Source organism: Ruditapes philippinarum, unplaced genomic scaffold, assembly GCF_026571515.1.
Source record: "Ruditapes philippinarum isolate M1 unplaced genomic scaffold, ASM2657151v2 ctg3558_1_1_1_1, whole genome shotgun sequence".
Taxonomy (NCBI): domain Eukaryota; kingdom Metazoa; phylum Mollusca; class Bivalvia; order Venerida; family Veneridae; genus Ruditapes; species Ruditapes philippinarum.
Window position 1 is genome coordinate 84,911 of NW_026857994.1, and position 13,317 is coordinate 98,227.

The 13,317-nt window shown below is 31.1% G+C and overlaps 1 protein-coding gene across 1 annotated transcript; it reads left to right on the plus strand.

Moving 5' to 3' along the window:
- Window positions 1–10,850: 10,850 nt before the first annotated feature.
- LOC132751707 (serine-enriched protein-like) lies at window positions 10,851–12,649 on the plus strand. The gene is made up of 4 exons (XM_060741920.1): window positions 10,851–10,993; window positions 11,171–11,406; window positions 11,930–12,087; window positions 12,584–12,649. The coding sequence occupies exons 1-4, from the start codon at window positions 10,851–10,853 to the stop codon at window positions 12,647–12,649; spliced, it is 603 nt and encodes a 200-aa protein (XP_060597903.1).
- Window positions 12,650–13,317: the final 668 nt, after the last annotated feature.

The following is a 13,317-nucleotide window of genomic DNA, read 5'->3' on the forward strand; positions in this document are numbered from 1 at the left end:
TTACCTACTTGAATAAGAACACGTTGACAACTTGACACACCAGTCTATATATCCTACTTGAATAAAAACACGTTGACAAACCAGTCCATATATGGTTGTTTAAAATAAGCTGTATAAATTAGAGAGAAGGGTGTGTTTGATAAGGTAGGTATTTTTGGCTCAATTTCTATTTGATTAAGAGATAAACAGCAGCACAGTTTGATTATTATGTTCTTCACATGATAATTACTTCAAAATAACCAAGTATTAATGTTTAGTGGCCAATCCCGCTATATTTGACGAACACACGTGCCCCTCCTCTCTTAACATCCCCAACCGCGTCCATTTGATTTCAAGTGTCAGATCTTTGAGTCTTATCATTTCATTGTAAAATTGTTATTTGTATCAGGTCTTAACATGCCCATCCCCTCATGTATCCGCCCTTGTGTTCTCCTCTCCCGTTTTGGGTTTGTCTTCTGGGTGCCCTGCTGGTGAGACTGGGTGGAGTCGGGCCTGCGTTCTGTTAACGTCGCCTTACATTGATGGTCTTTTTTCTCATTTTGTCTCGATTGTGTCAACGTAAACAATACATAATCATTTACAATCTCAGAGTAACTTGTCTTTACGACAGATCCATATCTAAAGCTTAATAAGTTCTTGGAATGGAACAATAATTAGAAAATCTAAATCGATGAATGAAAGTTATTGTGGAGATATTCCGTATTTAATCTTATCCTGATACTCCCCCTCTTTTCATTTTTACTTAAAAAGTCGGTAAGACACAAAATATATCCTAGTAATGTTTTACCCGCACAGGACATATCTTTGTCAAACAAACTGAAACTATTTGAAAGTCTAATTATATATTACTGGCTAACCTGTTAAAAGATTTTAGATTTTAACACACTAGTTTGAATGTACAACTTTTGTCATAATTTTGCGAAATTCAATAAGATAAAATACAATAACAAACAATTCAAACAATATTTCAAAAAGATGTAACGATAAAACATACACGGTTAAATAAACACGACGACAAGTTACTAGTTATTAAAGCTAATTGCTCTCTATAATTCATGTTTTCGTCAAGATAACCTAGTAAGCTGTATATTTCTTTTTAAAACTGTGATCCTCCAAAGAAGTTAATATACACATTCTTCGACTCCTGAAAAGACATCGTAGTATTAATGAGGTATTAATGAATGAATGTATCTTAAGATACTAAAGCTAAAGCTAAAGCTTTAATCATTAAAATTGATGGCTCTTTTTTTCTATGAAATTTCTCTTATTTATAGTGTTTTCATAGACATTGATGATAACCTCACCTTGTCACCTTGTTCTAGTGCATTTCATTTCAGTTGATTTTGATACAATTGATAATACTCTTTATATAATGCTGTCAAAATAGGATAAAACTTAAGGATAAAACTTAAAAGTGCAAGAATAATTAATCGTGATATAGTATTCGGTTGAACTTAAATTATCTTCTCTCATTTTGGGGCATTTTATATTGGGACCTTATTTTCACACACCATTTGCTGCATTTTAAGCTTACTTATCCATGCATATTGATTATCCCTTTAGCAGTTTGAAATGACATTTATAATTGTATATCTGGAATTATGTATTCATTTTCGCACGGGTTGCACTATTTGTCAAGCAGAAAAGAATACGTGCTTTGTTTAAAATTGAGTTTTAACGGGTCATTTCCTTTTTTAACGAACTTTGTACGAGAGATTAAACAGAAGAAATCATGTACTTTGTTTTTTCCACAATTTATAAAAAAGAAAACGAGAATGGCTTTGAATACAATCTGATAGATTTTGTCCTTCTGAAGGAATGGAGCAAAATTGATAATGTCAACATACATTGATTTAAATTAATCGAGAACCACTGAAATATAGAAAAAGTTTAAAATGGTAAACTTTAGAAAAAAAGGCAACAGATCACCGGATGGCATAGTAAGACTAAGGTAATTGAAATACAAAACTTTTTATTAGATAAATACACTGTAATATGCATGTATAGTCTTAAAATGTATGATTTATTATTATTACATTTATCAACATAGTTTCATAGTTTCAGTTTATTGGCAAATCGGCATATACAATATACCTTTGGCCATTTACAATATACAAAAGCATGGTCAAGATAATACAAATTACATTTAACATAAATACAATACAGTTATAATAAAAGAACCTAAGAAGTAAGCAATAATTGCAAGGTTTTCATTTCTCTATCGCATAGCATAGAAAACAAAGTTGACAATATTCCTAATAGTTCTATCATTATTTGAGGACAAAAATCTAGTAAATTTATTAATGCATGGAAAAGAATAATTAACATTATATTTTCGACGAAGGTTTCTATAGAGTGGACAGCATAACAAATATGCACAACAACATATGCATTATTTATGCATTTAATAACATTATTATGTATTATGATAACTTTTTTCTTGAAATATAAAATAAGACCTTGTAATAAGTTAAAGAACCTAAAAACTAAAAAAAATGACAATATAATTATATCAACATTTTTGACAATTTATCAGTTATATTTATGGAACGTATGAATATCTACATAATAAATAATGTTTTTTTTCCCCTATTTTTGTCAATTTTTCTATTGTAGATCTCTACGGGAACAATATATTGCTTAATGTGTGTTATTTGCATACTTCCTCATGTTGAATTAATTTTGTTATACCTTGATTGAAAATAAAGGTTTCTGTCTGATTTATTATACGAAATTGAATATATGAGAAATAATATATTTAACATATTTCATACTTTAAATGTATTAAATAATATATTATATTGAAATTATATAAAATCATCAACTGGACTAAGCATATTCAGGAGAAGAAAACCAACAAGGAACTTCGGACGGAAGTTAAGGGTTTCTTTTAATTTTCAATACTTCTTATCATTACAATTGTTAAATCTGTCCTATAAGCCTTTCCTTATACATATACAACCGCCGCATTATCCTTCCCAATCTTTATTTATTCAACATTTATAAGCTATTACATAACAATAAATCACCTTCTTTCTAACCTGTGACCCTTTTACATTGGACAAGAATGTAACGCTTTATTGCATTCACCATTTGTACCCAAGTTGTGTGAAGTACGCAGATGAATTTTGTTAAATAAAAAAAATAAGAATTCATAAAGAAAATGTTCAAAGCAGCACAAATGAACTTGTTGCAGGCTCGGTTTGATTGAACCTGTTCATAGATAGTACTGTCAAGTGCAAGTTACCGTCCACGCCCCCTATCACCGGCTTAAACAAAATTCAACATTAAAACACGAAAATGGTGAAAATATGAATTTACATTATGTTATGTGTAATACAGAGATGTACTTTGTACATCCATAAATGAATTATGTTTCAATATCTGTGATATATCTTTGTTTTTACAGTCTTAAAATTCCTTCCAAGCAAGGTACCCATGTTCTTTAGATACATAAAATATTGTTTCCCAGAACCAGCTGATTAGCCGCGGCAAAGTTTATATAACAACTATACCGACGAATGAACCGTGGTAACAGCATATCATTGCCAAAGTTGGCATTTTATATGGCTGGCAACGAAATAACCTTACTTACCGTATTAAGGAAGTAGTGATACTAATATCTCTAACACTTAGAGGTATTTAGTAGTCAATAAAACATCATTACACGTATCGTCCTTTCTGTTCTGGTGATTTATTCCTCTAAAAGAAAATTGAACAAAGGAAGTTCTGTTATATTTTTACTGAGCCGAAAACATATATCTACCTGTATATAGTTGGAAACTAATAATCTTTGAATAATTAAGGTAATCAAGCAGAAATAAATGGTTTTATAAACCTTCTCTGCTCACTTCTTTTAAAATGGAATATTGGCTTTGCAACGGTTGCTATGGATAAATGATGCCCACGTGACGGATTGATTCCATTGTAGTCATCATTGTCATATAAATTACTCGGAACTGAGACATTGAGATTGCAAGACTGTGAAATTAACTGGGCGAAATTTACTGCAATTTTTAAAAACAATCAACATTAAAAGGAACTACCGTAATGGTTTTAATTTCACAAAAAAAATGTTATAAAGTATTTTTTAAATGGCACTGATGATTGTAGAACATCAGTTTCATAGATAGTTCATTATTGACTGTACCGTAAGAAATCTTTCACAAATTAGTGATATGTATATGTATATATAGACAGTGTGCTTGAACATTAGAATACGATACAGGAACGTATATATATAATGAATGGTTAAAAGTTATTATGGGAATTTGGGAAAAAATACATGGGAATTAAAAAAGGAAACAAAAGAATTGGCAAAATGCATATATGGAACGAGTCTCTCAATGTCGGAATGATTTGTAAATAAGATAAAATAATGCATGCATCTGTACAAAAGATAAATGACTATCCACTATTCGACATAACCTACGCACGAAAGACTTGTGAAGATCGTGTAAAGAACTTCGAAGACAGATCCACATGATTTAACATTATGGATAAAATCCAGCAAGATGAAGTTTTACTTCCACACCAACAAGTGAGTGGACCAATTTTAAATTTGTAACATCAAACCTGAAGGAATGTGGTCAGGGGTTATGCTGAACAGGGCATATGATTATGACCTTGTTAATTTGAGAATTGTATCAGAGAAGATGACTAGAATCGTGATACCTTCAACGTGGTCTTTGTACGTCGCTTCATTTATGATTGTGCGTTACGGTGTTTGTTATTTACACCTAAAATCGGAAAAAGTATTCGTTAAAGCTAGTGCATGTAACAATATCATATTGACACATATAGGAATACGTCTTTTGATAGTGTCAACAGTATCATACATATGTAATTTGAAGATTCTAAGACTTATACAGTCTAAAAAGAACCAAAGCCACCAATGGCGAGTTATCGTTGGCATCAACCAGGTCAATTTTGACGTATTACAAATCAACAGGGCTGGTCCTTACCTGCCTTTTTGTGTTCCTTCTGACAGCATTTGCGTATGGTACAATCCTTATTGTTGTCCGATATTTTGATGTTGGAGTTCTTTATTTACGAATTTCATTTGAAGGTGTGTCAACTGTAAACTCTTTAATTGACCCGGTTTTGTACATTATGTGGTTTAAAGAATGTCAGATGGAGGTCATGAAAATGTTTGCATGTCTGAACCAGAAGTTACATCAGAAAGCGGAGAAAATGAGAATAGAGATTTTCTGTATTGTGGTATCGAAAAGTTTCACGAGATCACGTAATACATTTGATTCTAGTGATGTGTAGAGGTGTCGTTAATTTTCCGATTTGACAGTCTTTACCTGTGTATGTTTTGAAAAAAGTTTATTTGCAGCATTTAAGAGCTAACTACCGAATGTTTTGGTACAGGAATGAAATATTTGCAGTCATCAACGAAGTTGTTGTATGTTCTACCACATAGAGGTAAATGGTAAATACATATTTATTTTGTTACAAAAATACATGTAAATAGTTTGCTATACTTTTTAAAGTTATACAGTCATGGCTAAAATTACGTTTGATCAAAGTTGAATCGCGTGTCTCTTTTTTCTATAATTTTCAAGTCAAAATGTACATTCAAATAATAATTGGTCATCACTTTAAGGACATTTACAGATTAAAATACTGCATTGATGAATTGCATATATCATTGGTATAAGTCTGTTCACTTACTAAGGGGCAGCGGCCGGTTAACGACATCAACAACAGCACTAGCAAAATATATCGTATATTTTTCTATGCGTAAATGTATATGCGTAAAGTGCACTTTTACATGATATTTGGTTTAAGGACTTTGTTAAAAAAATATCTTTCATATATCTTTTCATATGTTTCATCATTTTTCTTTTAGTGATGTAGACTGTCTTGTATTAACAAGTTTGAAATTTATTGGTAAAGCTACACAGAAAGTAATATTATCACCATGGTAAAGACAGGATGACTGAAATGTGAACCATCTAATGAGCAATTTGATAACATAGATAAATGAAAAACGAAACCTGCGCTTTGTTGTATTTAGTGCTTGCAAGACAGTATCTAACAATTAAGAGCTGTGAAGGCCAAAGAAATAGAAAATACATGGTTGATGTCGGGATGGAGAAGGTTTATCCGGTGAGCGAGAAAGTGTATCTTGGCGAGCTTTAGCGAGCCAAGATTCACTTTCGCAGCGAACCGGATAAACCTTCTCCATCCCGACAGCAACCATGTATTTGATTTATCTTGCTTTTTATCATGTTTTTAGAATAATTAAATGGTTTCATTCTTCATTTTCACCGATAAAATAGCATCTATATGCAGTTTTGTTTTGCTGCTGTATTGTGACGTCATCATATGATAATTTCTTTATCCTGCTACTGTCTATATCATCAGCTGGATAAAGCCTCGCCGGATAAACTTATCTATCTCCAGTCATTACGTCATATGATGACGTCACATATTTAGCAGCAAAACAAAGCTGCATATAGAAGAATGAAACCATTTAATTATTCTAAAAACATGATAAAAAGCAGGATAAATCAAATACATGGTTGATGTCGGGATGGAGAAGGTTTATTCGGTTCGCTGCGAAAGTGAATCTTGGCTCGCTAAAGCTCGCCAAGATACACTTTCTCGCTCACCGGATAAACATTCTCCATCCCGACATCAACCATGTATTTTCTATATAGCGACTTTCTGAACATTTTAATTGATACATTTATATAGAATATAATACTATTGTCTTAGAGTGTACATTAAATATATCTAACCGAACTGCTTCTTTAGGCGAAGCTGCAATATACTTCCACAATCGTTGACAAAACATTGATATCTGACTGTAGGATATTCACGAACATCAAAACAATATAGATAAAAAATATGAATTATATAACAGACATTTTTGTCTTATTCATTGTAGCGCTGGACAAGACAAACGTAAATAACAATGAGTAAGACAGCATAAGAAGTTTAACGGATACGCGGACGGTGCAAAGACATATGTAATTCAAATTTGTAGTCATTGTTGCAAAGTAATTATTAACAATTTTAGAGAAATAATGATTATTATTTGAAATGAGAAATATGTAATTGAGGACTAAACGCTTCTGCATATATTTTGATATGACGACATTAGTAAAGACATGCTAGTATAAGCATTAGACTATAAATAAGCACATGAATGAATATGAAAGACTATTTTTACTATTAACAATACTTATTTTAGTTATGTGATCAACAATATATATTTAATTGTAGCTTCATCATTAAAGTTATTGAACCCATTATAAGAAATAATATTTTGCTCGCATAATTAAATGTTAATCAAGTCGTTCAATAAATTCAGTACTGAACCTATCTATTGTATGCTCATTCGATATGTTCCATTTACTACACTGTCGGATTAATGTTTTTGTATAGATGGATGGATGGATGGACGTTCCAGCATTTTGGCTTTAGGGGCTATTTTCTTTGTTATTTTCTTTGTTTTCTTCAGGGCTATTAGCCCCTAAACCCTTTGACCACCGAATGAACTTATTGTTCTCTTTTGTTCTCTTTACTGTTATATAGCCCCTTAACCGAAAAAGTTTGCTTGGACAAACGTTCGGACGGACGGGCGGACAAGTGCAGCGCTATATTCTCCCAACTTTGTGGGGCATAGTTCAAATATAATATAGAAACATTATTCTTTACTGATGTACAAAGTATATCTGTGTTCTTTACACAACTCATGGCAAATGCAATTCAAAATATAAACATGACACATTTAAATAAAATATGAAATGCTAACATAATTACAGGATGAGTTGTACAAATACTTATTACATGTATGAATCCAATTTAGTGCAAATTACTTATTATAATAACTAAAGAAAAATGTATAACACAAATGTATCACTTATCAGTAAAACAAAGATATATGTATGTAAACATAGTTTATTCATTGATTATCAATGTTTTTAAATTCAAACTTTCACCATGTTCATGTTTTAACAATGAATTCTGCTAAAGCCGGTTTTAGGGGTCGTGGACGGCAATTTGCACTTGACAGTACTGTCTATGAACAGGTTCAATCAAACTGCGCCTGCAACATTTTCAATTGTGCTGTTTTGAACTTTCTTTATGAATTCTTATTTTTTTTATTTCACAAAATACATCTGTGTACTATACTACACAACTTATGGCGAATACAATTAAGCATTACATTCTTGATCAATGTAAACGGGTCACAGGTTAGAAAGAAAGTGATTTATTGTTTATGTAATAGTTTATGAATGTTGAATAAATATAGATTAGGAAGGATTTGCCTTGAGATATTTTTATTCGTAGCAAATTATTTTCCTGATTTAACTCGTTAATTGACGAGTATAATGAGTCATTTTTTTAATTCATATCTCCGACTTCAGGAACTAAGCGTTCATTTTGCCTATCAATGTCATTGTCATTTTTCATATTTCTAAGGAAAGCAAACATATCAGAGTCTGTATTACTTGTACTATAAGACTTATTTAGTGCATTTTTATTGTCATTTATCGGTCTATTGTTAGGGAATGCCGCCTGTGAATATTTTTACGAGGATATGATCCGCTGTCTAGTCACTACACCTTCACGACTCCCGGTACCCGGGGTTAGCACATCAGCATGCCCACTGCATGAACCATCAACCCCTGAATGTCTTTATAAGGAAAGGTTTAAAGGACTGGTTTAACAAGTGTCATAATAAGAAGTATTGAAAATTAAAGAAAACCTTAACTAGCTTCCGAAGTTTCTCGTAGGTTTTCTTTTCCTGAATATGCTTATTCAGTCAATGATATTATATCATTTAAATGAAATATATTATTAAATACATTTAATGTATGAAATCTGTTAGAAAAGTATCCGGAATTGTTTCATTATTTATTTATTTACAAACATATCTAGATAAAATATTCAACACTGTTACTTTGGCGGATGATGCTTATGATCCGGTTGACAAAAATCACCATTTGGATTTATACACATTCTACAGTACGTTGAGTCGGGACAACTTTCTTCTGGATAGGATACACCGCGTCAGGAAAATCTGTCTCACGCATCTTAATCTGACACCTTTTCTACACGATACACACTTCTCCAATCTAAGACTCCACTTGTCAAAGCAGGACTTGAACTGATCTTTGGGAATGTTACGAATCATTTCTCGAACAAAAATTGGCAAATCATGAAAATAGTAACAAAAGAATATTAATTTCTTAATTTAGTGTCGATTGCATCCTATAATCAAAAACATTTAGCTACGTTAAAAATACAATAACCAGTCATATACTATCTATAAAACATCTTAAATACGAAAAATTATTAGAAATAACATGGTAATGTTTAAACAAGTATTATGATATGCTAATATTCATCTACTTCTAATATTAAACTGCAATTTTTTTAGAGGAAAATAAATAAATATCTTTATTTTTGGTCCCAGATTTCTTTTATGTGAAAATGTTTACTTATAAACGAACGCCAAAACATGACAAAAAGACTGAAAATTATAGCCTTTAAAATACATGTTTTTTAATATAGATATATATCAATTTCAAATTATTTCTCAAATAATACTTATTTATTATAATAAATCATTGCTATATTTCACTGTAATAAAAATTAATTTATTAAATCGGGGACTAATATCGGTGAATTTATTTTTCCATTTCTTATGTAAAATGTGCTACTTTAATGCATGTATGTGATCATGTCAATTTAATATTGATGCACGTTCGCCATACTATATATTTTGCATATTATACCACATTGGTCCATGTCCTTGTGGGATAAGATAAATAAAAAAAACTATATAATGTCCACTTTTAAATGAAACATTTATTTAACTGATTAGTATTATTTTCTTTTTAATCACCTGTTAAATAGTATGAAAAATAAACTTAACTTTTGATTACAATTTGTCAATTTTCATCACCTATCCGCCAACCAATTAACGCATTATGTCATTTTAATCAACCGTTTTAATATTTTTATCATCACGTGTCAATAAAGGTGTGAACAATATTCAAACTAACCAATCAAATCGCTTTATTCTGTCACGTCAAGTCGTATGCGTGTTTGGCAAGATTTGCTCCCTGTCATTACAAGTAATGAGTTGAGAAATATATATAAAGTGGTATTATTTTCATACTCAACATATTGATGGTTTAGCCTACAATAAAATAACCTCTGAAATAACAATAAAATATTACCATTTTTTGCACGATTTTTACGACATTTAGAACCAGAATAATGGATATTTCTTATTCTTCTTTGCCTCTAGTAGACGGAGAAATATTTCAGTTAGATGAGTACGGCAATAAATCTATAAGATGCGACTATGATGGTAAGTATAGTTTCAACCTTTTTTTCGCTTTTCGTTACAACATAATGTTAATATCTGACCAAATATTGAAGCAAAAATGAATAATGAATGTATATGATAACAAATGAAGTAACAAATTTACAACAGCTATTTGAGTTGTTTAAGCGTTGGTATGTGCCTTATAGGAAATTTACAAATTTTGTTACTTTGATATGATTTTGATTTGATTTGAAACATTAATGATTTCACAAGCACAGGTTCACACAAAGAAATATATAAAAGATAAAAACACATTTATATCTCTATAATGTATTTCAAATTGTCATCTCTATTATATTAACCAGTATTATGTATATATTAGAAATTTATATTTATGTTAATATTTGTTATTGCAGACTCATCTTCGGGATACGAATCAACGGACGTGTCCGATGTTGAATCGTTACCATCCATGGAATCACGTGATAATATTGACATGTCACGTGACAGTCGAAATAACTTCTTACCAACAGATCCGGAAGCGGAAGTTATGAACTTTCAGTCTACGCATGCGTTGTGCGAACATCTAAAGCTCATAATATCGATGCCACAAATGTGTGATGTAACATTTCTTGTTGGACCACGTGATGAGCCTGTGCATGGTGTTCGGGCAATTTTGGGCACACGTAGTCGGTAAGAAATTATATATCTAAATACATTGATAATACTGTTTCTGTAAATTTAATTTTTGCATGAAATTATATATCATGATAAATTCCAAAGATGCCTACATTTGTTTCTTAACGTAGAGCCATGCATACATACGCTGTTAACAACCATTTCTATTTAATTTTTTAAATTATTTTTCAGGGTAATGTATCAGCTATTATTAAAACACATGGCAATGACTGACAGGGAACAGGAAGAAAAAACTTCCAAAAAGAAGAAGTCGAAGAAATTCACATGCAACCAACCAATCGGAATCGGTCGGTCTTTATCGCAGAGACTGGTCATTCCCGTAAAGAAATACGACCATGATGTGTTCCAAAAGTTAATTCAATTCATCCATTGCGGTACTGTGAACATCACTGAGGAAACAGTAGCAGGTACGTGAAGTCAAAAATGGAAGAGTTGACATGTATAACCTCTATTGAGCTATACCCTATGGTTGTTACAGATAGGTATTGCGCGAGAGAGGTTAAATAAATTGTAACGTCTTGCTAAAGAATTGTGACTGTTTAAAATAGAGTATTTCTTTACAGGGGACTGCAAACCTCCAGAATATCTGTCACTCATCGAAGATAAACATAGTATTTGATATACCAAGAAAATAAAAACCTATAAAACTCGTTTCAAATAATATCCGCGAAATCTTGCTATTCTAGAATTATATCTTTATGAAACTCACAAGCTTTTGAGGATATCCCGGAGGATTTCTGCATACAAATTGAAAAACATACTCGAGAAACGCGTTTTTGACATAGTTGGTGAAACAGATTGGCTTTTATTTTTTGTCAAGATTTTGAGTCTGTTTTAGTCTGTTAACTTTGCCTCCTTATAGCGAATGTCGTCATTGTCTATTGTAGCAAATAGTTTTCCATTTTGATTTATTTTGTTTTATAATTGCAGGATTATACTGTGCCGCTTTGTACTTTGAGATAGCTGATTTATCGATGGCGTGTCTAGACTTTGTAGAGAGATGTTTGAAAGCTGGAAAGATAGAGACGCTCCTGAATTCAACAAGGTGCTACGGTGAACATAAAAACTCCAGTGTCTTGTTTGATAAGGTAAGATTATTTTATGACAAGTCTGAAGTCTGTGGCTTATTCCTTACTTAACAGAATTGCACTGGCCAATACAAGTTCATCAACATGTCTTTTCAGTATTTCACTGAAAAAATGTTGGCTTTGAATGGTCAATATTTTAAATTATATGCAAAGTATAATATTTCATATAAATATTGTAAATAATACTTTAACATTCGTTTATCTTTATGTAGCTTTACCCTCCATGTCTGAATTTATTTATTTATTTTTTAAGAGATCATGCCTTTGATTATTATATTCAATATTTTGGCGGACATGACCAAAAGCTGCTATTCGCAATACCTTTTCCAGGTGTACGGAAAGACTATTGCAATGATCATTCGTACCTCTGCGGTCATTATCGACATATTCCAGTTAAAAAATCATGAAGTAAATTCTTCAAAAGATCTTGAAATAACATTTAAAATAATGAAGAAGATCTCAGTACACTTTAAGATAACATAATTTATTATTTCAGATATACTCAGTGATGGATGCACGATACGTTACAAAGAATAAGGAAGGGGGAGCAACTCTTGTCTAAAACATTAAGGGGAAACCACCAGTAGTGCTTAAATTATGTAACATATTATTTTGTTGTTTTATTTTTAATTTACATTGACATTGTTGAAAATTTGTTACTACTACTTTAATAAATTATGATATTTACATTTACATAATTACAATGAACATGTATCGTGATTATTGATAATTGATATATTAAATATATTTATTTAAATCTATGTGTGCTTGTATTTGTTGTTTTTTTTTTTTCTTTTATAAATATTTGATTTTATATTTTAAATGATTCATAAATGATTAATATTCATAGCATAAAATATGCTTCAATCGCAAATAAATGCATAGTATCAACTGAAAAAATACGTCTTCTTGCCTTTTTGCACTAAATACATTTATGAACTGGCTTAAAATATTAAACTTTAGAGTATTATTTTTCCTCAGCACAGGAATTTTTTGCTATGATAATTTCTCATTTACATGTCTTTCATGACAATATCTTTGTGTTCTTTTTTTATTGTGATGCAAAGTCGTCTTTGATTAATGTCGTGCAAATCTTTTGACACAAGCATACACAGCAATTGTATTCACTCCAGCTTTGTCTAGATTTGCAACAGCTGTACAACTAAAAAAATAACAGCAACGTGACTTAGAAAGTCCAGAGCTAAATTAGAATCCACGTGCAAATAAAAT